The sequence below is a fragment of the Hemibagrus wyckioides genome, linkage group LG15, assembly GCF_019097595.1.
Source record: "Hemibagrus wyckioides isolate EC202008001 linkage group LG15, SWU_Hwy_1.0, whole genome shotgun sequence".
In the NCBI taxonomy this organism is placed as follows: Eukaryota; Metazoa; Chordata; class Actinopteri; order Siluriformes; family Bagridae; genus Hemibagrus; species Hemibagrus wyckioides.
Window position 1 is genome coordinate 19,540,213 of NC_080724.1, and position 26,238 is coordinate 19,566,450.

The following is a 26,238-nucleotide window of genomic DNA, read 5'->3' on the forward strand; positions in this document are numbered from 1 at the left end:
ACCTTTATCTGCCATGCCCTACCAAAGCTTTACTTTTTAGTTTAGTTTCATCATTCCCGTACTGCGTCCCGGCCTATAAACCTAAAAATGACGTCCTCTCAGAAACCAGAAAGACGATCGGTCATTCTTGCTAATAGGCTGAAGATATATTTTTCCACCCTTTCTTTAACGAAGTCTGAGGCTTAACATTTTAAGACTTCCATGTTTTGTTAATTTGCTGTTTTTGTTTTGTTTTTGTTTTTTGCTTCATGCTGTTTCCAAACCCTCGTTCAAAGGATGGCTCTTCTCACGCACCACATGTCTCCAGTTAAACATTTAGTGTGTATCAGTAAGGCTACACAGTCCATGGAAATGGCTGTAACTCCTCCATAAATCTGAAAACATGTCCAGATTAAAAGCCGAAGCGCTCTTAGTGTTGTTAGCAGATCTATAACAGCTTCAACTCTTCTGGGAAGGCTTTCCACAAGGGTTTATGGGTGTGTTTATGGGAATTTTTTACGTATTTGTGAGGTCAGGCACTGATTTGGGATGAGAAGGTCTGGCTTGCAGTCTCCACTCTAATTCATCACAAAGGTGTTCTATCAGGTTGAGGTCAGGACTCTGTGCAGGCCGGTCAAGTTCCTCCACACCAAACTCACTCATCCATGTCTTTATGGACCCTGCTTTGGTCACTGGTGTACAGTCATGTTGGAACAGGAAGCGGTCATCCCCAAACTGTTCCCACAAAGCTGAGAGCATGAAATTGTCCAAAATGTCTTGGTATGAAGCTGAAGCATTAAGAGTTCCTTTCACTGGAACTAAGGGGTCGAGCCCAACCCTTGAAAAACAACACCTGAACTCAATGATTTGGAGGGGTGTCCAAAAACCCTAGCTAGCAAACTTTTGCCAAGAAATTTTTTTAAAAAGAAGAACTAAACAAAGAAAAAACAATTGTCTGTCATACTCAATTACACCGTACTCTTTCTTTAACATATGAGGTAAATGACTCCTGACATTTTTACCAATCTAAATAATACAAGCTAGCATACAGCAAATACAGCTAAATTCATGCTAAGTCAACTGTGACGGGTTAATGAAACATTCCCGCGGAGCTTGTGAGGCGTAGGCATGGGGGAGCAGAGGAGGTGTGGTGCTTTGGGTGTGTTTAGAGCTTTCAGTGATGTATAATACGTCTGTTTTAGAAGACAGTGCATTGAAACCAGAGACAGGTTTGTCTACTAGCCAGGTTGTAACACTGACAGGAATTCTAGTCATGTTGTGCTAATTTTACTCGCCATTTTCCCTTTCTAAGATACACACACACACAGTTAGACCTGTCCAGGCTTTTCTTACAGTAACATACCGGAAATGCTTTTGCTAGGTGGCTTGTGTGAAAGCTAAGCTACTGTAATTTAGTAATTGTAAAAGATATTAAATACAGTAATACAGTAATAATTGTCCTATGCAGTGTAGTAATAAGTAATATATAACAATATGGTGTTGAATTGTTCATTTTTTAATTCAGATATTAAATATTTTTTATTGATATAAAGATGACCATATGAAATACTTTGTAGAGTAGTCGATTCGAGCGAAACTTCATTATGTGACGGAAAAGTTGACTAAGGGATGATGGTTACCATAGTGACGGGTGAGGCTGAGGGAAAACAATCAGCTGGTGTTAGCTAACGGAAGCCGATAGCAGGTTTTTTTTGTCCTCACATGTTGTTAAATGACACTTTTTACACTGAAATAATATCCATCGCTCGTCGTAGGATAGTCCGTCAAAGTCAGGCCACTTAAACTGAGGTGAAGGTGTGGACACGGACTAGCGCTACAGTGTTTAGCTGCTTTTTTACTTACTCCTTTTAGTTACTGTGATCAGTTTGTAGAATGTAAGCTACTGTATGACCCATGATGCAGTGCATATTACAGTTAAATACTATATAATATTTGTCGTAATTTAACTGATACATTAACAGGCAATGCTAAGAATCACTATATTGCCAAAAGTATTGGGGCACCCCTCCAAATCACTGAGTTCAGGTGTTGTTTTTCAGGGGTTGGTCTCGGCCCCTTAGTTCCAGTGAAAGGAACTCTTAATGCTTCAGCTTCATACCAAGACATTTTGGACAATTTCATGCTCCCAACTTTGTGGGAACAGTTTGGGGATGACCGCTTCCTGTTCCAACATGACTGTACACCAGTGACCAAAGCAAGGTCCATAAAGACATGGATGACACCAGTTAGTTTGAGTTTATTAATACTATTGAATAATGGGCATTCCAAGAGAGAAGAGTGCTGATTGATTGATTGATTGATTGATTGGTACATTTTAGTGTTTGGGTATCACTCCGCATGTTTGAATTTGCTCCATAAAATATGTTACATTAAAACTGTTACTACGGTCACTACGAGCTTTCGGTCAGTCTGTGCGTTGTCATGGCAACACGCAATATTCTATCTAGCTGTGGCTTCTTCATTTTTTTTTTTAGGAACTATTTTCTTTAACAGAGCAGAATTCACATGCAGAGTAATATTTGCACAGATTGTGTCAGAAATGTGAGTTCTAGGGTTCTGGTTTGTAGAACTTGTAATAGAAAGCAGTATCACTTATTTGAATACTGTGATTCCCTGCAGCTGAGTTTTGCAGCTTATCCCTGAAGCTTAAACGTTTTAGTTTAGAAATGAACTGCTTCTTGTGTTGAGAACAGAAACAAACAACAAAAAAAAAACATTTCACATTGTTTAAGTGACTCAGAGAAGATAATGCAGCAGAAAATCTTGCAGAAATGTGTCTCGCGCACAGCTGTAGTTTAGGGCACTTTACTCTGCTCTCCTTTCCGCCTTAGTAGGCAACATTTTTTCTCTTGGTGTCAGACACACCCGGGGACAAACAGCTCCATGTTCTAACAATTTGAGGGTGGGAGTAAAAGAAGCAGAAGAAGAAAAAACCCTAAGAAATCCTACAGTGCAGGAGTGTCCGTGCTTCAAGTCTCTCTCTCTCTCTCTCTCTCTCTCTCTCTCTCTCTCTCTCTCTGTCCGGCTGTTTTGGAGAGTTTCTCTGTCCTCACCAGTAATTACATCATTAATTAATTACATCAGCAATACGGGTCACATCACTTCCAGGCATGGATGATTTGTAACTGGAGACATCAGAGTGGACATAGTGCCGATTAATGACCGTGCTGGACAATAGCCTATTCTTACTTTTGAGTCAGAAAGGGACTCCGGGTACGGAAGAGTTCCCGTTAAACGCAGCTCTCGTGTAACAACGTGAAGAAGAAAAAAAGTATAAACCGTTCTATGGCAAGGCGACGGACGGGAAAGGTCAAAGATGCGACGCTGGCGAACTTGTTTCTGATTAATTCCCCACGTGCGCGCGAGTGAGTGAGTGTGTGTGTGTGGGGGAGAGTGGCCACACCGCAATTCCCACGCGCGCCTATATTAACGCGCCGCGCATGGACGCAGCACACTCGGCCGCCGGCACGCGCTGACCAACAAACACAAGCTCTTACACAGCTCTTAAGCAGCTTTAACACAGAGACAGCGAGCTGGGAGAAAGTTCTACAGATCATTTATTTCCCACTCTGAGATTATCGCTCAGGAGAACTACTGGTAAGTTAGCGCTTTTATCATGTTCTTTACTTGGAGACGTGTACAGAAGAGAGCAGGATATATCTCTGTTGTTTTTATTATTTATTATTGAATGCATTCTTTATAGATAAACAAGTTGAACTTCTAAAGTCGTTTGAAATATATAAGTGCATGCTGTTTGCTTCTGAATAAATATGGAAAGCTAAAATGCATGTCAGAATTTTGAGATAAGTCTGAATTTTAATATAAGCACAAATTTTTAGCAGTCAGAATTAAACGGTAATACACTGCTGAGGGCAAAAAATTAAAGGAAAGTTCTTCAATACACTTCTTTTTGTTTTCCGTTCCAGCTCGGAATTGTGTGTGGACATCGGTGCACCGGATTTTGTGTCCTCTTAAGATGCGCGCGCTCCGGGTTGTGATCGTCGTCACAGGGCTCGCGCTGTGCATGTGCGCCGCCGCGCGTGGTGGCGAGAGCGAGGGCGCGAGAGCGAGAGCGCACGCGTGGGCAGACACGAACAAGAACGCGAACACGGACATGGACGCGGACACGGACAGCGCTCAGAGCTACCGCAGCCTGTTCGCACAGATCTTGAAGATGGTGCGCAACGCGAAGCACGGCGACGGAGAGCTCGCGCAGGCCACCGCCAGTGAAGAGAGCAAGCATCATCAACAGCAGACGAAGAGCGGGGATCAGATACTGGGTGAGCGCGTGCTCTACAATCAACACATACACACACACACACACACACACATACACACACATGATTGCTGGGTGAGCGCGCGTTCTCCAGTCAACACACACGAGTGCTTGGTGGCGCACGCGTTCTCCAATCAACAAAAACACACACACACACACACAAGTGCTTGCTGGCGCGCGCATTCTCCAATCAACACACACACACACACACACGGGTGCTTGGTGGCGCGCGCGTTCTCCAATCCACACACACACACACACACACAAACACACACAGTGCTGGGCGTCAAGTCTTTACGTCAATCCATTTACGGCGTTTCAGCTGTTATAATGCAAATACTAAAGCTGTCACCTACTGATGATGTGAACCAGGTGTGTGTGTGTGTGTGTGCGTGTGTGAGAGAGATTATAAATAATTATATGTATTACACTGCAAAACTGAAATCCTGAACAAATCCAGTGCTAGAAAAACCCAACACACTCTCACTTCTGCTCTCCACTTCAGCTGTATCTCTCCACTATATAATAATAACCTGTTAAAGTAAACAGCTGAATAAATCATAAACATGGAACAATCTGATTCTTTTAATACAAAGCGTTCGCATCAGTGCAAAAAAAAAAAAGAAGTCATTTGCATGCATGATGTTTTAAAAATAGTAAATGGCCCTAATGAGCTGGATCAAGATTGATCGTTTTATAATTGCTTGATGACAGCCTGAATCGAACCCTGAATCGAGGCCACAAAACTTTTCAATACGGAAACTCGAACAAGTCTAAAACAATTCCTCAGAAACAGCTTAACTGGGGATTCGCTCGAGCTGCTCCAGGCTTTTAGCTGGTATCACATTTGTCAGTCTGCGTTCTTTCGTTCTTTCTTTCTTTATTTATTTATCTGTGCGTTTAATAGAGGGTGTTTAGTGACCATGTGTGTGTGTGTGTGTGTGTGTAAATGAGCAGTTGCAGAGATCTCACTTTTTTCTTGATCTAAGTGCTTAGATCAGCCTGAGCCAGAGAAAATTAGGAGTTAGGAGCACGATCTGCCCTTTTTAGGGTCTTTGACTTTAGGATTTTAACCTTTTCACCTTTTGCTTCCTTGCAGAAATCTTTCCCAGGGATCTCAGAAAGAAGGAGTTTTTAAAGCACTTAACAGGTGAGCGCTGAGACTCTTATTAAACAAAACTACGCATGTCAGATTTCAGATTTTAGCCTTTAACAAAAATGTATTTTTTGAACTCACAGGGCCTTTATACTTCAGCCCCAAGTGTCGGAAACACGTCTACAGGCTCTATCACAACACCAGAGACTGCACCATTCCTGCATGTGAGTAACACACACCACACCACACCACACCACACCACACAGCGAAACAAGATGGCCGCCGCTTTGAAGCGATTATATAACCTAGGATACGAGCACATGGTCATCCTACAGCCAGCGTGTCCTGGTCATGATCATGTGCTCGCATTCTCCTCAAGGCTTAAATGATTTCTGATGTCTCTCTGAGAGCTTAAAGTGTGATCATCTCTCAGAAAGCTTTCCGTTCAAGTCGGTTTTATTCGTGTAACGTGTTTGACAATCAGTCCCTCCAGGATTCTTCTATTAAACGAAGACACATACGCAATGACTTTTAAGAGAGCTGTGCTCATGTCTCACACACGTGAGTGTTTAGAGAGATTATGGCTCGAAATCTGTGATTATTTTTTTATTAAAAAAATCCTTCAGAATATCAGCGAGTTCAATTGAATTTTTTAAATTGTGCATTCACAAAAAACCTGGAAGGACGGAATAACAGACAGCAGCACAAAAGCAGTTTGGCAGGAAATTTGGATGTCCTTTATTTATTTATTTATTTATTTAAGATTTTATTCGATTTTCTATTAAAGCATTTGTGTTAAAATAAATAAATAAATAAATAAATAAAAAAGTAAGAAAGTATGCACAGAATGGTGTGGATTTGTTATATTGCAATCCCTGCATGTTAAAAAAAAATAAAAAAAAATATTTAAAAAAATTATACTATAATAAAAAAATATGTATTATATTTTTATGAGCTGCACAAATGGTCAAATAAGTGCAAATCATCTTATTTTCATATATTTCATAACAATATATAGTTGTTTTATGATAGTGATATTGGAATATTATGATTTGAGTATGTAGTGATGTCGTGGTGTCTGAATATACAGTATGAATCTTTTTACCTGTAAAAGTGAACATAGTAAATGTCACAGCATGGAGAAAATGTTAACTTGAACTACACGCACAGATAAACATCATCAGAACAGGAACACATCCTTTATTTAATTCCAACATACCAATAAAAGTAAACATAGCACTATGCATTTCCTCTTTGTTTTGTCTCTTCAGTTGCCAAGAGATGTGCGCGACTTCTCACTCGGCTAGCCACGAGTCCGAGATGCCTCGAGAGCTAACTACGACCAGATACTCTTTCGGTACGGATGATGAATGTTTTCCACTTCATTTCTCAAAAGAATGCGAGCCTTATCTCCACAGCCATGCGACACAGGGGTGGGGAGAAAATGATATCAATTCTGTTGAAAGTGCTTATCAGAGTATCCTCGCTGACTCCGAGTAAGCTCTTTATTCAGCTCAGGATCGTAAAGGAGCCGGGGTTTATTCTGGGAATGCTGGTGGTGAGGTGGGAATCCGGTGCCGGGATGGGTACTGGTGCAATGCAGGAACACAGAGGAAACATGGAGACGTGTGAAATGTTGCAGAGCTCAGGACTGAAACCGGGAAGCCTGGAGCTGTGACTCAGCAGCACTACACCAGGAAGGGGTTTCACACTGATGCCATAGAAGAACCATTTTCGGTTCCTTAAACAACCTTTTAGTACGTGGTTCTTCAAAGAATCCCTTTTTTCTTAGCGCTGAAGAAATCTAAAGAACCTTTAAAGAACCCCATGGATGGTAAAGGTTCTTTATAGAAGCATACACCCTGACATAGAACCATTGAAGTTATGTAAAAGCATACAGTTGCTGTATTTTTTTTTGGAGTTCATTAAGAGATCCTGCTCCGACTGAACTGACATGCACCTGATGTCGCAATTACGACTTCCCGACTCGTAAATACGTGCTTCCCGGGCGGATTTTGATAATAATGAACGCATGCACTCTTAACAAAAAGCCTTTCTTCAATGGTGTATGGTTCTTTAATGTTATCGGTGCACTAAAGGTTGTGGGGGAAAAAGTTCTGTAAACTATAAAAAGGTTCTTTAGGGCACTAAGGGTAAAGGGTAAGGAGGCGGGGGGGGCAGCATCTGGGGATTGGGGGTTCATTTGAAAAGTTCTTTAGGGAACCAAATATGGTTCTTCTATGGAGTCACTGTGAAACTTGACATGGCTGTGGGAACAGAACGTAACACTGCCACGTCATGACGTTGAGAGAACATACGATATCGCCGTCTGAGCAAGGCTAGACGTGTCTCTCGTTTAATGTTTAGATCTCTCACGCAAATCTCAACACACAGGGGATTCCCCGGATAATAAAACGAAGTTCTCTGTCAGCTGTTTCCTGCCAGTTCCAAAAGACACGTAGAAGTACACCTTGTACAGCCAAGCTTTGATACAACACAGGGGTTTAATCCTCTGCTCTTCTCTCCAGCAGGTTCAAGCCAAACCAGAGGAGCAAGGGAAAAAAAAATATTGTCAAGTGCCTTTTGGACGAGACCGACCTCCGTCGTTCCATCGAATCAACAAATCATGTCCAGGACACGACTTCGCTGCTGCAGGGGTCACACGGACAGACGAAAGAACAGATGGAGCACCTCGTGGAGATGAAAGCCAGGAGGAAAAATGGACGTATTCATCACAGATTTGCTGATATTCCTGAGAAACCTGTCTGAGACACAAACTTTACGGAGCTATAACAAAAACAAAAACCACCCTGCTTTTGGATCGGATGAAAAGTCCTTGAGAAAAGGATCGCCTTGGGTTTGGATTTTGGTTTTATAACGACACCATCAATGCCATCACTTCGCCGTCAGTGACTTTATAGTGTGGCAGAACAAAACAAACCGGATGTGTTTTGTTTTGTTGTTTTTTATTTCCTGATCAGGAACTTCCTAAAACATAACCGCTAACTTATTTCCATCCCAATGCTTTTCATCTCTCCAGCATTATGTCTGTGAAACGGCCAGATGTTTGCTGACCACTGTGTGTGTGTGTGTGTGTGTGTGGAATAGGAAATATAGTCTATATATTTTCATGTACATGATGTATAGAGATATAAGAACCAAAAAATACATGTAAATACTGTACATAAAGGAGGCAGAAAAATCCCTGTAATGAGCACGAGGCTGTAATAGATCCGAATGTTGGGATACGTATAAATATTTAAGAGAAAGTATATTTAAATAAATTATATGATTGGTACACACGGTGATCACGAATCATTCCTGGGATGGGGAAAAAGTTTATATCTGTAGTTATAATGAATTCTAACGGCTATATGGGAGTTATAAAGAGTTACGAGACACTAAGGGCTCTAGAGCTGGCACTTTTTTTTAAACAAAATAATAATTAATTATTAGATAAAGAAGAAACAAAGAGTTGTGTGAACAGGATGTTTAAGAAACTATGATTAGTTAACTACTCTATTACAGGCTTCTAGAGAGAGCTTTTCCACCTGAATGACAAACTGAAGAACGCTTAAAGGTTCTAGATGAAACCTCCGCTTTAAGAGTGGAACATGCTGCATGTGCAAAAACGTTTGTGTCCACAAACCTCACGTGAGGAGAAGAAGAGAAAGTGGGAAAAAAAGCAGAGGAGATGAAAGAAGAAAGCAATTAAGTCCTCTACCATCTCTCCATCCTTTTTTTTTTCTTCCCCCAGTGCAGATCTGATTTACACCAGTTCCTGCCCATTGCTCCTTCCGATTAAACAGCGAGAGCACAGCCGCAATCGGCCGAGGCGGAAATGTGAACAATCAATGTTTGTTATTATGGAGACGAATCCATAACGGCTCTGAAAAAAGGGGAGGAAGGGAATGGATGGATGGATGGATGGAGGATGAGTGTGTGAAATTTTTTTTCTAAAGTGCATAGCTGTGTTATTAATCACGTGAACTCCACGCCCATGAAAGCAACTCGTACGCCAGGATTATTTACGTCTTATCGGGTTTATTGTGGTGGTGTTTTTTTCTCCTGCTCTTCACATGAAGAGGTACAGAAACCACAGTCAAACAAACTTCCAGTTAAGACATCTCTCTTACACAGATCCGTGTGTGTGTGTGTGAAGGCGAAACCCATTAGTGCAATTAGTTATTCATACTATAATACTCATCACACATGTGGCAGGATAAAATGTCTATATGGGTGCCTGTGTGTGTGTGTGTGTGTGTGTTAAGAGTTATTCTCCAGGAAGACTCGGCAGCACCGTACACACTGCTCATACACCGTCTCAAAGTCCTTCTCGCTTCCCTGCAACAAACAGAATAAAACAAATTGGGCGTTATTTATCACACTATTTATAATATTATACTGATATATACACACTGATCAGGCATAACATTATGACCACCTGCCTAATATTGTGTTGGTCCCCCTTTAGCTGCCAAAACAGCCCTGACCTATCATGCACTGTGACACCTTTCTATCAGAACCAGCATTAACTTCTTCAGCAGTTTGAGCAACAGTAGCTCGTCTGTTGGATCGGATCACACGGACCAGCCTTCACTCCCCACGTGCATTAATGAGCCATGACCACCCATGACCCTGTCACGGGTTCACCACTGTTCCTTCCTTGGACCTCTTTTGATAGATACTGACCACTGCAGACCGGGAACACCCCACAAGAGCTGCAGTTTTGGAGATGCTCTGATGCAGTGGTCTAGCCATCACAATTTGGCCCTTCATCAAACTCGCTCAAATCCTTACACTTGTCCATTTTTCCTGCTTCTAACACATCAACTTTGAGGACAAAATGTTCACTTGCTGCCTAATATATCCCACCCACCCAAGAATGGGTCGCTCTCAGGAGCTCAGTGAATTCCAGCGTGGAACTGTGATAGGATGCCACCTGTGCAACAAATCCAGTCGTGAAATTTCCTCGCTCCTAAATATTCCACAGTCAACTGTCAGCTGTATTATAAGAACGTGGAAGTGTTTGGGAACGACAGCAACTCGGCCACGAAGTGGTAGGCCACATAAACTGACGGAGCGGGGTCAGCGGATGCTGAGGCGCATAGTGCGAAGAGGTCGCCAACTTTCTGCAGAGTCAATCGCTACAGACCTCCAAACTTCATGTGGCCTTCAGATTAGCTCAAGAACAGTGCGCAGAGAGCTTCATGGAATGGGTCCTTCCTCTTCCAACATGACTGTGCACCAGTGCACAAAGCAAGGTCCATAAAGACATGGATGACAGAGTCTGGTGTGGATGAACAGAGTCCTGACCTCAACCTGATAGAACACCTTTGGGATGAATTAGAGCAGAGACTGAGAGCCAGTTCTTCTTGTCCAACATCAGTGTGTGACCTCACAAATGCGCTTCTGGAAGAATGGTCAAAAATTCCCATAAACACACTCCTAAACCTTGTGGACAGCCTTCCCAGAAGAGTTGAAGCTGTTATAGCTGCAAAGGGTGGACCGACGTCATATTGAACCCTATGGATTAGGAATGGGATGTATATATATATATATATATATATATATATATATATATATATATATATATATATATACACACACATACACACACACACACACTGATCTCTATGTTCTTGCTGCTCGGAGAGTCTGATGCTGATTAAGTTTGTAAAACAATAGCAGAGTTAGAACAATAGCTTTTTCCCACTATGGCGTCCTGAGGGCTTCTCAGTGGAGAGGAATCGACTCAGCATGTAATTTTTAAATGAGTGCTTAATCATCACCCGGTTCTGAAAAGTTTTTTATCCGTCATCCCATTATCTTTTGTACCGAGTAATGGTGAATGTACATGGAAAATTGTTTACATAATTAAAACACGACCAGTTCTACGTGTAGGAACAAAGGGAACCATTAACACGATTCGTTTTAGGACGTCCAGCATGATGAGAGAGAGAGAGATTTGGATTTTCTGACACCGGAGCTGAGAATCAAAGTCATGATGCTGGTCTCTCAAAACAGACACATTATCACTGCTCTATTCGACCGTGTGCATGATTTAATCAGCTAAATGCAACGCTTTCAGACTGTAATGATGTGGATTATGTGTTAATACTACCTGAACGGATCACACTCACTCGACATCATTCAGTCGGGTCATTAAGAAACGGAATCAAATTAAGTTTTATTATAAGCAACGAAGTCATGGTTATGGTTTTTGTGTGTGAGTGTGTGTTTGTCAATTTTTACATAATCATAATCAATTTTTTCTTAATACACATATACGTGGTTTTTTTCGTTGTACAGAAACCCAACAGATTTTCGATTGCACTCGGTCCCTTACTGGAACAGGGTGTTTATTTTTTTATTCTCGAAATTCTCTGGCAAAAGTGAGTCACGAGTCAAAATCGAATCCAAGCGCAGAGTTATGAAAGACAACCTGAAGTCAAAACAACTTTCCCCCCAAAAATATTATGGATGATTCATCAAAATCAAGCCACTAATTAAATAAATCAATCAATCAATCAATATAAATTAATTAATAAAATAAAATAAAATAAAATAAAATAAAATAAAATAAAATAAAATAAAATAAAATAAAATAAAATAAAATAAAATAAAATAAAATAAAATAAAATCAGGGTTGTAATCTTCAGGGTCACGAAATCTTAAAAACTTAACCTCCTGATTTTTCATTTTGTCGCTACCTGCTGCTGAGTGGGGCAAAAATAAAAAGGCAGAGCTTGTTATAAACAGCCTTTATACTTTTCTCTGAGAAAACATCGCAAAACTCAAGTTGTTGTGGATGTGAGCTGTGCTTATTTTCCTTCACGTCACACATACACATTTATACAATATCTTCTTGACATGTTTAAGATGCTAATTATAGAATTATAAGACAGAGTTCAGAGTAGTAGTAGTTTTTCAGAGTTCAGTGGTTTTCCTTCCAGCTGTGTGTTCCTGAGTCGATCCCAGTCTAATAAAAGCTGATGTGTGTCTGTGTGTGTGTGTGTGTGTTGCAGCAGGCGGTGGGATTCAGGACAGCATAGCGAGATGCACAGGACACCTCAAATTAAAACTTGTTAAACTCTGCGAAAGTAAATAGTGAGTCAGGATTTTCTAGTTGTTGAATGAACGCCCACTAGCCTGCTGAGGCTATGAGGAATATTTAAAAAAAAAAAAATTAACTAATTAATTAAAAGAAAATGTAAATGTAATTCATAATTAATAACAAAATGTAATTAATAAAAAGAATAATAAAAAAATTGAATAATTGCATTAATGAGCAGGTGTACAGGTGTTCCAGATAAAATAATAATTCTATGAATATGTTATTTCCTTAATTAAAAAGTTTTTTAAAAATTGGATAACTGCATTCATGAGCAGGTGTACAGGTGTTCCGAATGCAAAATGATAGTGTGTGTAAAAATAAATAAATAAATTTTTTAAATATTTATTTAAAAAAAAAATTGTGCGCGTGTAAAAATGAATGAATTAATTAATTAAATAGAAATTGAAATTTAATTCATAATTCATTTTCATTAATAATTAAATATAATTAATTAAAAAATAATTTTTCAAAAATCACCTGGACACAGTAGTTAGACTATGAAATAAAAATGAAAAGAAAGAAAATAATCACTGTTTTTTTTTTTTATTATCTCGAATTCGTCGTCTCCGCCATCCTTTTTTCTTTCATCTTCCCTGAGCTTTGCGGAGATTTTGGTTAAATCTCTCCTGGGCTCCATCTTTCCTCCTGATGTGTGTTAGTACTGGACTCTGTTTTCTGAATATTCATCTAACTCAGTCTCTTTCACGAGCCCCAGCGTGTTTCAGCATTCTAGATAGATTATCCGGGTCAACACGCAAAACATTTATCCATCACACTGTAACCATCAGCTTCTCTTTAACGTATTCACACTGTGCTGGACCGAGCTTCACCATGGATGAGCTCAGAGCTAGATTTTAACAAGCGTGAAGTTGTAATGCTTTTAGTCCGGACGAGAAAGGCCCAGCTACTCGCTTGAAATATCGATACACACCGGCCACTTTAATAGGAACAGCCAATCATATAGCAGCGTCACATCAGGATAGAGTGGGAAAATGTGATGTCATGATTAAGACTTGACTTTGCGATCAGAGAGGGATGGCAAGACTGATTCAAGCTGACAGGAAGGCTGTGGCTAATTAAATTACTACTCTATACAACTGTGGTGAGCAGAAAAGCATCTCACGATACGCTGAACCTTGATTCCTAGAAGCAGAAGACTACATCGGGTGCCACATGTCTAGGTCAATCTTAAACCTTAGGAGTTGAAGCTGAAGCTCTTCCTGGCACGTGATTGGATAACTGCATTAATGATTCAGTGTATATGAGAAATGATAGGGTGTGTGTGTGTGTGTGTGTGTGTGTGTGTGTACTTACATAGTAGGGGTCTTGAATAACTAGCTTTTTCTCAGGATCGTACGAGCCGAGCAGCTCGATTTTGGCTTTGCAGTTCTTTACGCCGTTCGCTTTCCTGTTCAGATCTCTGTAACAAAATACAAACATATAAATTCAATCACACGCACACACACAGGAGACAGGAGTTTAGCACGTATCATTGACATTTCTCCAAAGAAGTGAAAATCTATTCCAAGCATAGCACATAACTCATATTTATTATGGATTTAGGCCGTTTTATGAAGCCAGCTCTGTACGAACAGTGTTGCTGAGCTGAGCATTGACTGTGTGATGACTTACACATGACGTTTACATCCCACTAAAGTCAAGATGATGTCTTTATTATCGCCACACGTACATTACAGTGGAATTCTTTTCTTTGCAAATCCCAGCTGAGGAAGTTGGGGTCAGAGAGCAGGAGTCAGCTATGATACAGCGCCCCTGGAGCAGAGAGGGTTAAGGGCGTTGCTCAGTTGCCCATCAGTGGAGCTTGGCAGCCAAAGCCTTCACCACTTGAGCCGCCACTTCCCCCCCTGATATTCACAACTTTGTATCTCGTAAACGTTCCAACAAAAGCTGTCTCTCTACGTTCCTGAAGCGAGTTTTCGTACGAATCTCCTTCCTTCCCTGAAAGACCCAGGCCCGGATCTCTTCCCGCCGAGGACACACAAGGTTAAGATAAAGAACCAGGAAAAGTCTCTCATCAGCCAGCATTGTAGACCCATCGATCACCACAGAAGATGGACACCGGGTGTGGTGTGGGTTCATCTCCAAGCTCGGAGCCGAGGAGTTCATGTCACTAGTAAATCTTAGTATGTTTTGACATCACCAGTTGGTCAGTGACCAAAAAAGATCCTTCTGGGAAATAACGAAAAACATGTCAGAGCCAAGCATCAAAAAGAGGGGTGAAGGAGAAAGAGTCTCGTCAATGCAAGAATCCCAGGAACTCGGTAAGCTGCTTAAGCAGGAGCACATGGACTGGGACTGGGGAACACGTGATTCGGGAATAATCTCATACTGGTACGCGAGTGAGGAACGAAATCTACACGCAAACACTGCTGTGTGTTTTTATTTATGGTTTATGATGTGAGAGAGACAGATTTCTCCCATCAGGATGATACTGACCAATCACAACGAGCATCAAACTGGACAGACTGAGCTGATGACCCTCAGCTGTACAGTATTAATGAGCCCAAAAGGTTAAGATAGAGCTGTTCTATCTCCTCAGCCGCAGCATGTTCTGAGTGTGTGAGATGCTTTTCTTCTCACCACGCTTGTACAGAGTGGTTATTTGAGTCATCATCACGGTCTATCAACTCCAGTCATCTCTTTCTGGCTGTTTTAATCCGAGCTCTCGTCATTTCCATATATGGCATTTGAGCAACTTAGACTTATCTCATCTATACAGTTGAGCAGGTCTGGGTTAGGGGTGTTGCTGGAGCCCCCAACATCAGGTACCACTCAAGCACCTTATCTACACTGGATGTTGATTTCATTTTTTTTATACACCCTTCTGTGTAAACTCTACAGAGTGTTGTGTGTGAAAATCCCAGGTTAGCAGTTAAACCAGCCAGTCTGGCACCGACAGCCATGCCACGATTAACACACCGAGGCCAACGATTAACCTGCAGTGGGTCAAAATGGAGTCGCAGAAGAACTGGTTTATAAATAATATGGAAGTTAAGAACAATCAACCACATAAGAACAATCTACAAACTCCAGTATAGAGGAATAAACTCACTGGTCTTAATGGAATAAACTCACTGGTCTTAATGGAATAAACTCACTGATTCCAGTTAGTTGTTCTGGTTTGTTTAGGTCGGAGTGTTATGATTTTTGGTGAGTTGTAAGGTGCTATTTTTTTGAGACAAATAGATAGAAATTGTATTTGTAGATTACGATAATTCAGTTCACATGTATTTATTTAGCGCATTATGGTTATGTAACATTATCACAAAACAGCTTTAAATACAGGCTATAAACTATACACTATACATTAAATGATTATTTTTCTATAACAGCATGTCCACAAGCATGTTTTACATTCTGCTGTCAGTTCTAGATTTAATCACTACACATTCTCTGAAAAGGACAAATAAAGAAGTTCACAATGCCCCGTTGGTTACGTTGAAACAGCCGAGAGACAGAGAGAGAGAGAGAGAGAGAGAGAGAGAGAGAGAGAGAGAGAGAGAGACACACAGAGTGAGAGACAGGCAGACAGAGAGAGAGAAACCCAAAGAGAGAGAGAGAGAGAGAGACAGACAGACAGACAGACAGACAGAGAGGGAAACCCAAAGAGAGAGAGAGAGAGACAGACAGACAGACAGAGAGGGAAACCCAAAGAGAGAGAGAGAGAGACAGACAGACAGACAGACAGAGAGAGAGTGATAGAAAGACAAACAGACAGAGAGGGAAACCCAGAGAGAGAGAGAGAGAGAGAAAGAGAGAGAGACAGACAGACAGAGAGAGACAAACAGACAGAGAGGGAAACCCAGAGAGAGAGAGAGACAAAGTGTGAGAGAGAAAGAGAGAGGGAGAGGGAGAGAGCATGAGAGAGACAGAGTGTGAGAAAGAGAGAGAGAGAGAGAGAGCGGCTCCCCCGAATAAATAATAATAATAACCCTAAATAAAAAATAACTGGGGCAGTGGTAGCTCAACTGGTTAAGACTCTAGGTTGTTGACCGGAGGATTGGGATTCAAACCCCAGCACCACTGGGCCCTTGAGCAAGGCCCCAACCTCCTGCTCCAGGATGCTGCATCATGGCTGAGTGTGCAGTAATGTACATGTGACAAATAAAGACTACTTAAAGCAGAAGGAGCAGTTTTTTTTTTGGAGAATATGATACCATGTTGTTCATATTGTGGGATTGATGAAATGATTCTAGAAACATCTTACTATATGATTGGGGATTATTGGAGAACTGAAGTGTATGGGTCACTTGATGTATGGGACATCTCCATGCCCTCTGTGTGACCTCATGGTGCTTGGATGAGATGCTCCAAAGCTCGACTACAAAGCCAGAATCAATTGCTTTCACCAATTAGTCTTAAGAGGAATGATGAGAGACGGGAGTCGGGAGATTTATTCTCACAGATCCTCAGAAGCTGCAGATTCATTCAGGAGACCACAGGTTAGGTCGCTCTTCCAACAGCATTCCACAGATGCTGGACGTTTGCCCTTTTTAATTGCCCCTCTGGGACCATTTCATACAGAAGATACTACACCCACAAATCAGGACTTTACAAACATAGACCTCCTCACGTACCTCAGGTTGCTCTCGTCCATGCAGAGAATGTACTCGAACGTCGCGAAATCCTCCTTCGTCACCTAACAAAATAAAACACAAAAAAAAGACAGAGTGAGTAGAGAGAGAGAGAGAGAGAGAGAGAGAGAGAGAGAGAGAGGAGTAAACATGCATCATTTCATTTTCTCTGACCTAAACAAGCTTGTTGTCTCAGTAAGTTTCTGAAGCTCGTGTGCACTGGGCTGAGCTCCAGCGGTCTTAAGACAAGAAGGGAGAGCTACGAGGGGATGTGTGGATCTGTCCTGAGCGAGAAGAGTAACCCTTCACAGATGCAGATCAAAGCACATCTGTCGCCACACGTGTACTCTTACATGCGTTGGTGCACGGGTTGAGCACATTATTTTTGCAAGACAGCAGAGTAAAGGGGTGATGGCGAATTTTTCATTAGAATAAAGAAGCACCCAGAGACAACACACAAGTGTATGAAATAGCCCCTTTGGTTACGCTGAAACAGCCGAGAGAGAGAGAGAGAGAGAGAGAGAGAGAGAGAGACCCAAAAAGAGACAGAAAGAGAATCAGAGAAAGGGAGAGAGAGAGAGAGAGAGAAACCCAGAGAGACAGAGAGAGCGAGAGACCCAAAAAGAGACAGAAAGAGACTCAGAGAAAGGGAGAGAGAGAGAGACACACCAAGAGAGAGAGAGAGAGAGAGAGAGAGAGAGAGAGAGAGTCAGCAAGAGAGAGCAAGAGAGACAGACAGAGAGAGAGGGAAACCCAGACAGAGAGAGAGAGAGAGAGGCAGAGTGTGAGAAAGAGAGAGAGAGAGAGAAAGAGTGTGAAAAAGAGAGAGAGAGCTAGAATTTTTCATTGGAGAAGGACCCAGAGACAACAATAGACAACAGTCTGAAATAGCAGAGAGCTGAATGGGGTTATTCTTATTAATCCACAACTGGATTATGGAATTTTAATGAAGTGTTGCTTACATGATACATGAACTTCGATGTAACCACAGTGTTAGTGGTCTGGGTTTCATGGCTGTTAAGGAATAAATACAAATTATGGTGCATATTTGTGTATTGTTCAATATTTGGGAATCATAACAGGGTCTGGTCAAGTGTTCTGTGGTTTAAATGTTAGAATACTGATCAGAAAGTTCTCTGAACAAAGCCCTTAACCCTCAACTCCTCACTGCTGCTGCTGATGGCTCCACATGGACAGACTGGAGATACATGCGATTGCTGTGGACGGTACCACTTAAAAACCATGGATGTGACTTGAACTGATACATTTAACAAGATAGACTTGTTATAACTTCTTATAACTTGTTATAGTTGTGTTATAAATGTTACAGAATGAATCTACTGGTTACTCTATGGCATTTTTGAGCATATAGTACACAAGGGAAATGATTATAATCACACTCTGGTGTCACCCTGATGCTCCATTTTGAGTCTGTCTGTTATGCTGATCAGGCATAACACCTGCCTAATATTGTGTTGGTCCGCCTTTTGCTGCCAAAACAGCCCTGACCCGTCGAGGCATGGACTCCACTAGGTGTGCTGTGGTATCTGACACCAAGATGTTAGTAGCAGATACTTTAAGTCCTCTAAGTTGCGAGCTCCATGGGTTTAAAGGATACTTACAGGACTTAAAGGATAGATACTGACCACTGCAGACCAGGAACACCCCACAAGAGCTGCAGTTTTGGAGATGCTCTGATCCAGTGGTCTAGCCATCACAATTTGTCCCTTCATCAAACTCGCTCAAATCCTTACGCTTGTCCATTTTTCCTGCTTCTAACATCAACTTTGAGGACAAAATGTTCACTTGCTGCCTAATATATCCCACCCACTAACAGGTGCCATGATGAGGAGATCATCAATGTTATCACAAATGCCCTTCTAGAGCAAGGGTCAAAAATTCCCATAAACACACTCCTAAACCTTGTGGAAAGCCTTCCCAGAAGAGTTGAAGCTGTTAAAGCTGCAAAGGGCGGGACAACTCCATATTACATTCATGTGCATGTAAAGGCAGACGTCCCAAAACTTTTGGCAATATAGTGTGTATATATATATATATTCCTGTGAAACTGATGCTTTGTGACAATGTTATATATTTGGGGTTTTTTCTCCCCAAAAAATCTTTTACACACACACACACAAGGTGCAGGTACCTGTCGTGCCCTGTGATCTGTATCAATGCCATGTTTCTTGAGGCAGGCAAGACTACGGTCATCTGGCTCACTGCCTATGTTCCAGTCTGATGTGGCACCGGAATCTATAACCCACTGCAACACACACACACATACACACACACACACACACAGGATGGAACTACTGCTAGGTTCATGCCCACCGTACCTGCCGCGCCACGTGGCGCATGGGCACGCCGTGCTTCTTCATGCAGGCTGCACCACGATAGTCAGGAGGGTTCCCGATCTCGTAGGTGGAGGTGGCCGCACTGTCTATCCTCCACTACACACACACACAAAGCAGGAAACAACACAGTAGCACAGACTTCACATCACATTAGTCTGTCCTAACATGACGCATTACCTTCACATCACACGCTGCTGGAATAAATAAAATCCTTTCTTAAAGGGAAGATCTTATAGTTTATTCATTTACGTTCACGCCATCAGGGTCTAAATGTGCAGTAAAGGTGTTATAAATCAGTTGTGTATAAAACATACACTTAGAAAAATGTTGTTTGTTACATTTAGGCTCATTCTAAAGTAAAAGTTCCACCCTGAAGAGTTTGGCCTAAATATGTTTGGAAAAACAGGAACCTCCTTGTCCTTCACCATCCATTAAATCATCTTCTACTAAGGGTTTCTAAGCTAAAGTGAGGACATGAGCTTGTGGATCTCATCACACACACACGTCATTAACTAACGGCTTATAGAAATCATCAGTGAAGTGTATATATCACGTGTATAACCTTTTCCATCCGTCTTACGTAACAGAAGTGTGCCGTGCCGTGTCTCTCACCTTGTCCACCACTCCACTGTCTGTGGCCATCTTCCTGAAGACGGCCTCGGCGATCGGAGACCTACAGATGTTCCCTAAAAAACAAGATCATTCGGCACCTCCTTTAAAACCTTTGTATATCATTCAAATTATTCTAACACATCACTGGAAATCTATTCAATCGATACCTACATGAAGGTCAGGGCTTGAGAAAGTGGAGCTGGCTTCTAGCATCTTTAATAAATTCATTTTTGCCTAATATAGATCAACGCAAAATAAAATCATAACAGAAAGATTAGTCTTTCGTTCATCCTCATCTCATCAGGGTTGTGGTGGATCCCAGGTGCAAATACAGCCTTTTAGGTAACTAGTAATAAACTCTTCACTAGAGACAGGAGTCAGAGCTGGAGGTAGCAGAGCTGAAGATGTTGAGGTTCTCTCTGGGAGTGACACAGATTAGGAACGAGTACATCAGAGGGACAGCTCACGTTGGACGTTTGGGGGACAGAGTTAGGGAGGCCAGATTAAGATGGTTTGGACATGTTCAGAGGAGGGAGAGTGAGTATATTGGTAGGAGAATGTTGGACATGGAGCTGCCAGGCTGGAGGCAAAGAGGAAGGCTAAAGAGGAGGTATATGGATGGAATAAATGAGGATATGAAGCTAGTGGGTGTAAGTGTTGAGGATGCAGAAGATAGGGATAGGTGGAGAGAGATGATTCACTGTGGAGACCCCTGAAGGGAAGAGAACTCCCATTCCCATTTCTCCACCCATTCCAACCTGCCTGCACTCGCTTCTTCACCTCTTTCCCACATTCTCCATTCTCCAGGTTTCCTCCAACTTCACAAAAAAATCATAAATGTTCTAGTGTGTCCATGGTGGCCAGCGATGGACTTCGCACCTCACTCCAGATCCACCACAACCCTGATCAGGATAAAAGAGTTACTACTGAGTGATATAAAGATACCAAAAGTTGACATATTTCCACAAAACTCTACACAAAAGGGAAACCCTCTTCTGTAATGTATTACCTGAAAATGTGACGCACTTCTGTATGTCAGCTGTTGCCATGGAAACAGTAACATTTTTTTTCTTTTCTTTTCTTTTTAGCACGAGCCCATTAATCGTAGCTTATCGTTCATTATACAGTCGGAATCAAAATAATCTTCTAACCAATCAGATTCGAGAAATTAAATTAAATAAATCGAGAAATTAAACGACGTCCTGCATCACGGCGCGTTACGTCATTACGTAATTCACTGACAGGTTATAAGTCACTCGATTAGTTATCTTTCTAGAAAAAATTAAAAATTAATAAAACGTGTAAAAAAAAGTGTAGGAATATCTACTGAATGAACACTAGCCAAATTAAACGTAAAAATAAATACATGCACGTAAAAAAAAAATAAAATCTGACTAGATAAAGGGAGTCTCAGATAAATGAACCCGTTATGACAGGAAGTCATTTAAATGTCATTTAGTGAATTAAACCATCCTCAAAGCCATTGTTCTGCATTCGTTTTAACTCTTATTACTGCCATGATGAATTCAACACGTCTAAATACTACTGAAGTCTCAGAATATTTATTTTAAAAGCTCTTACCCAGGCACACGAACAGAACCGACTTCCCTCCGGCGGCGGCCATGTTTGTTTCAGTAGCTGCCCTAATAACTGCCTGAGTAAAAATCAGTGAGTTAGCGTATTTATTTTTTTTCTAACAGGCACAAAACAGGTACACACACAGTCCCTGAGGTAGTCCACGTGTCCTGTGAAGGGTACTCTATAAAACGTGCAATAAAACAAAAAGAAAGTCATTATTAAGAGGGAAATCATTCCAAAACATTAAGTTGTAATAGTAATACAAGGGTTGGCTTTTATTGAAATGGCTAATGGCCCGTTTCCAGACAAACAAATGAGTCTCGAATGGAGAAAATAAGTTTCTCCAGATGATATTTTATCTTTCCTAATGAAATCTAGTCTAATCACTAACACATTTACAGTCCCTGCAACATGATTAGGCCTTTCCATCACAGAAGCTTGTAATCTACAAATGAACCCAAAACACATTATTATAATTATTATCATTATTATTGCGTTCTCTGAGCATCGTGTCTGACCTCAAGAGCTCCCAGATCCATCTTGTTTCTTTTGAACCTTGAAACAATCAATCACTGAATCATTTGGGATTACGTTTCGATCTGGATTTTTGTGTTATGACTAGGTCTGTTGTTGAAATCATTAGGCACATTACAATAATACACCCAGCGTTCCTGGCACAAGCTCTCGATCCACCCCAAAACCTAACTAGGATAAAGTGCTTACTGAAGATCAATAAATGAATGCTGCATAGATGTGATCCATAATGACCATTCAGCCCTTTATATGATCAAATTTAATACAGACAGTCAAGTGAAGAAGCTTTTATTGTCATTTCACCCACATATAGTGCAGTACATAGTGAAAGGAAACAACGTTTCTCCAGGACCCTGGTGCTACCTAAACATCAATCCATCCATTTTCTATACCCATCATGGGGGTCTGCTGGAGCCTGTCCCAGCACACATTGGGTGTGTATTTTGCAGGAGATCAGCAGCCTGGATTGATTTGGCTACGTCTGAACTGTTAAACCTTTATGCTTAGTTGTTATGAAACCAGCTTATTTCTTCACTACACCCATAATGTATAATAATTCGTCTCTCTCTCTCTCTCTCTCTCTCTCACACACACACACACACACCACACACACACACCACACATACACCGATCACTTGCTCTACACACATAAGTTCACTTTCCCTTCATTTCTGTCACCTTCTGGCTCTCCCTTTAAGTTACGCTGTCATAGCTAATCTAGCCAGAGTCCCTGCCTGCACTTTACACATAATCTACACTGTCTTTAAACATCACATGATCACAAGCATACCTAATCTCTCTTTCTTTCTTTCTTTCTTTCTTTCTTTCTTTCTTTCTTTCTTTCTTTCTTTCTTTCTTTCTTTCTTTCTTTCTCTCTTTCTTTCTTTCTTTCTTTCTTCTTGTCCTTTCTTTATGGTTGCGTATGTGAAGTTTCTGTACATGTTCTTTCCTGGGTTTCCCATCTGTGTGTGTGTGTGTGTGTGTGTGTGTGTGTAGTGCCCTCAATAACTCTAATATTATTGACTGATAGCATTCCAATAACAACACATTCTGAAGTGTTTTATTCCTTTTATTCCACAGCAGTGTTCCCCACAGTCTCATTATTTCAGTGAGGTGGGCGTGTGTGATGTCATCCCTGTTTTGTGTTGTGTGTTGAATCACACGCGTGTCACACTGAAGAGGTTCCTACTGGAGTTTTAGTCAACATGAAAAGTGCATCAGTTAAAGACACTGCAGTCTCTGTCCTGTTCCATTACTCATCCCTCATAATCACAACACCAGGGTCTGTGTGCAGAGTGAAATTTACAAATCACATCAATACTGCTCACTCTTCTTTCTTTCTTTCTTTCTTTCTTTCTTTCTTTCTTTCTTTCTTTCTTTCTTTCTTTCTTTCTTTCTTTCTTTCTTTCTTTCTTTCTGTCTGCCTGTCTTCTTTCTTTCATTCTGTCTGTCTTTCTTTCGTTTTCTCTTTCTTTCTGTCTGTCTTTCTTTCTTTCTTTCTCTCTTTCTTTCATTCTGTCTGTCTTTCTTTCTTTCTTTCTTTCTTTCTTTCTTTCTTTCTTTTTCTTTCTTTCTTTCTTTTTTCTTTCTTTCTTTCTTTCTCTCTTTCTTTCTTTCTTTCTTTCTTTCTTTCTGTCTGTCTGTCTGTCTTCTTTCTTTCTTTCTGTCTGTCTTCTTTCTTTCTTTCTTTCTTTCTTTCTTTCTTTTTCTCATTTGCAGAAACACCTAGAAGGCACTTTGTATCACTTACTCACATTAGAAACAGGCAGTTTAAAACTATACCCAGAAAGCGTCTAACACTCAGAGGGAGAAGTGAAGTTATATAGTTTCATGGCCACAGGCAGAAAAGATCTCCTGTGGCACTTTATGGTGCATGGTGGTTGTATTAGTTTGCCACCTGAACATTCTCCTCAGACTGACCAGCATGTTATGGAGTGGGTGGGAGGAGTCATCCAAGATGGAACATACTATGGACAACATCCTCCTTTCAGACACAATCGTCAGAGAGTCCGGTTCCTGCTGTTGGGTCTGTTATTGTCTGCCACTCTCAGCCTGCTTCCAGAGCACTGACCACCACATCCTCAGCATCGTCCGGCAGAAGGTGAAGGACTTAAGCCTCCTCAGAAAATAAAGGTGGCTCTGGCCATTCCTGTATAGTACTTCAAGTTTATCCGTTTTGTTACCATGACAACAGACGAGACGTGTTCCGTAGGTTTTACGTTCCGTCATGAAATCATGAGTTTGCATTAAACTGAAACCTCTAAGTGACATCTAATAAAAGAAAGACTTTAGTCTACTTCCTGCTCTAACTCACCTAATCCACAGCCGTCTGATCAGATAACTAGCGCTGATGAGAAGCCGTGTGTATCAGATAAGATTTCAGGAGATTGTGGAGTGAGAGTAATAATAGCGTCCCATAATACAGACTCTGAAGGACATTTTAATATTTAAATTCCAGTTGGCTGAGACCGAGACTCAGTGTTGTGCATTACAGAATGTTTTCCTTATCAGATCGAACATTTCACCAGAAGAAAAGGAGGAGAAGTATCAGGCCTGGTTTAATCAGATCTGGAACACTGTGCGCTCAGATAGTCATCCTTCACCCTGATGTTATCAGCTTTAAAACACAGCTGGAAACTGATTTATTACAGATATTCATCATGGGCTTTATCTTTTTCTTATGCTCTATCTTTTTCTTGTAATATTAATATCTTTCTTTATAATAAAACACTTTTTAAAAAACAAAATGCCAAGAGGAAGTTTTCTTTTTCTTTCTTTTTTATTATTAATAATGAGGTAATAAGAATAATAATTCTTAGTAATAATAATTAATAAAAAAGAAAAAGATAAAGAATGAATAATAATAATAATATAAAATAATAATAATAATAATCATCATCATCATAAAAACCTTAGTAGTAGCAGTTGTAGTAATATACACTTGTATGCAGAAGTTTACACACCACTTATACAAATGCCATGTTTTGTTGTCAATAAATAAATAAACAATTAACATAAACAAACCATTTTATTCATTTTTTTTGCTTAAATATTAATGCACATCTACTGTATATTTGATGAAAAATATTAATAAATAAATTAGTAATTGTGAAATGCATGTTCAAAAGTTTAGACACCCCCAAACTGTTACTTTACTTTCATTACCCTCTAATTGACTCATTACACCCTAATTGACTCATTAGGACTTTAATAAGGCACATTTTTTTATTCTAATGTAGAGACACCAGGACACATTTCCTCACATGTAGGGACACCTCCAGGGCAATTATTTCTCATTATTAGGGTCTCATTTACTAACATGTTGGAACATCTAGAGGGCACTTTGTATCATTTACTAACATGTAGAACACCTAGAAGGCACTTTCTATCATTTACTCACATGTTGGAACACCTGTATCATTTATTTACATGTTGGAACACCTAGAGGACACTTTGTGTCACTTGCTAACATGTCAGAGCACCTAGAGGGCACTTTGTATCATTTACTTACATGTCAAAACAACTAAAAGGCACTTTGTGTCATTTTCTCACATATTGGAACACCTGTATCATTTATTTACATGTCAGAATAACTAGAGGGCACTTCGTATCATTTCCTAACATGTCAGAGCACCTAGAGGGCACTTTGTATCATTTCCAAACCATGTTGGAACACCTAGAGGGCACTTTATATCATTTACAAACATATTGGATTACCTAGAGGGCACTTTGTATCACTTACTAACATGTTGGATTACCTAGAGGGCACTTTGTATCATTTCCAAACATGTTGGAACACCTAGAGGGCACTTTATATCATTTACAAACATGTTGGATTACCTAGAGGGCACTTTGTATCACTTACTAACATGTTGGATTACCTAGAGGGCACTTTGTATCACTTACTAACATGTTGGAACACCTAGAGGGCACTTTGTATCACTTACTAACATGTTGGATTACCTAGAGGGCACTTTGTATCACTTACTAACATGTTGGATTACCTAGAGGGCACTTTGTATCACTTACTAACATGTTGGATTAACTAGAGGGCACTTTGTATCACTTACTAA

The 26,238-nt window shown here is 40.6% G+C and overlaps 2 protein-coding genes across 6 annotated transcripts; one reads left to right on the plus strand and one right to left on the minus strand.

Annotated features, from left to right (window-relative positions):
* Window positions 1-2,952: 2,952 nt before the first annotated feature.
* On the plus strand, window positions 2,953-8,665 carry LOC131366056 (ALK and LTK ligand 2-like). Of its 2 annotated transcripts, none has more exons than XM_058410201.1 (6): window positions 2,953-3,597; window positions 3,927-4,280; window positions 5,376-5,426; window positions 5,516-5,596; window positions 6,644-6,729; window positions 7,904-8,665. In XM_058410201.1, the coding sequence occupies exons 2-5, from the start codon at window positions 3,977-3,979 to the stop codon at window positions 6,706-6,708; spliced, it is 501 nt and encodes a 166-aa protein (XP_058266184.1). In that variant the 5' UTR covers window positions 2,953-3,597; window positions 3,927-3,976; the 3' UTR covers window positions 6,709-6,729; window positions 7,904-8,665. The 2 variants fall into 2 exon arrangements, with proteins under 2 accessions (XP_058266184.1, XP_058266183.1); XM_058410200.1 differs by having other exon boundaries at window positions 2,955-3,597; window positions 7,901-7,927.
* A 723-nt stretch (window positions 8,666-9,388) lies between these two features.
* acp1 (acid phosphatase 1) lies at window positions 9,389-21,707 on the minus strand. 4 transcript variants are annotated; one of them, XM_058410203.1, is made up of 6 exons: window positions 21,635-21,707; window positions 20,054-20,127; window positions 19,424-19,537; window positions 17,088-17,149; window positions 13,804-13,909; window positions 9,389-9,716 (listed from the first exon to the last, which is right to left on the minus strand). In XM_058410203.1, the coding sequence occupies exons 1-6, from the start codon at window positions 21,675-21,677 to the stop codon at window positions 9,639-9,641; spliced, it is 477 nt and encodes a 158-aa protein (XP_058266186.1). In that variant the 5' UTR covers window positions 21,678-21,707; the 3' UTR covers window positions 9,389-9,638. The 4 variants fall into 4 exon arrangements, with proteins under 4 accessions (XP_058266186.1, XP_058266188.1, XP_058266185.1 ...); XM_058410205.1 differs by lacking the exon at window positions 21,635-21,707 and adding an exon at window positions 20,225-20,898; XM_058410202.1 differs by lacking the exon at window positions 19,424-19,537 and adding an exon at window positions 19,237-19,350 and having other exon boundaries at window positions 9,392-9,716.
* Window positions 21,708-26,238: the final 4,531 nt, after the last annotated feature.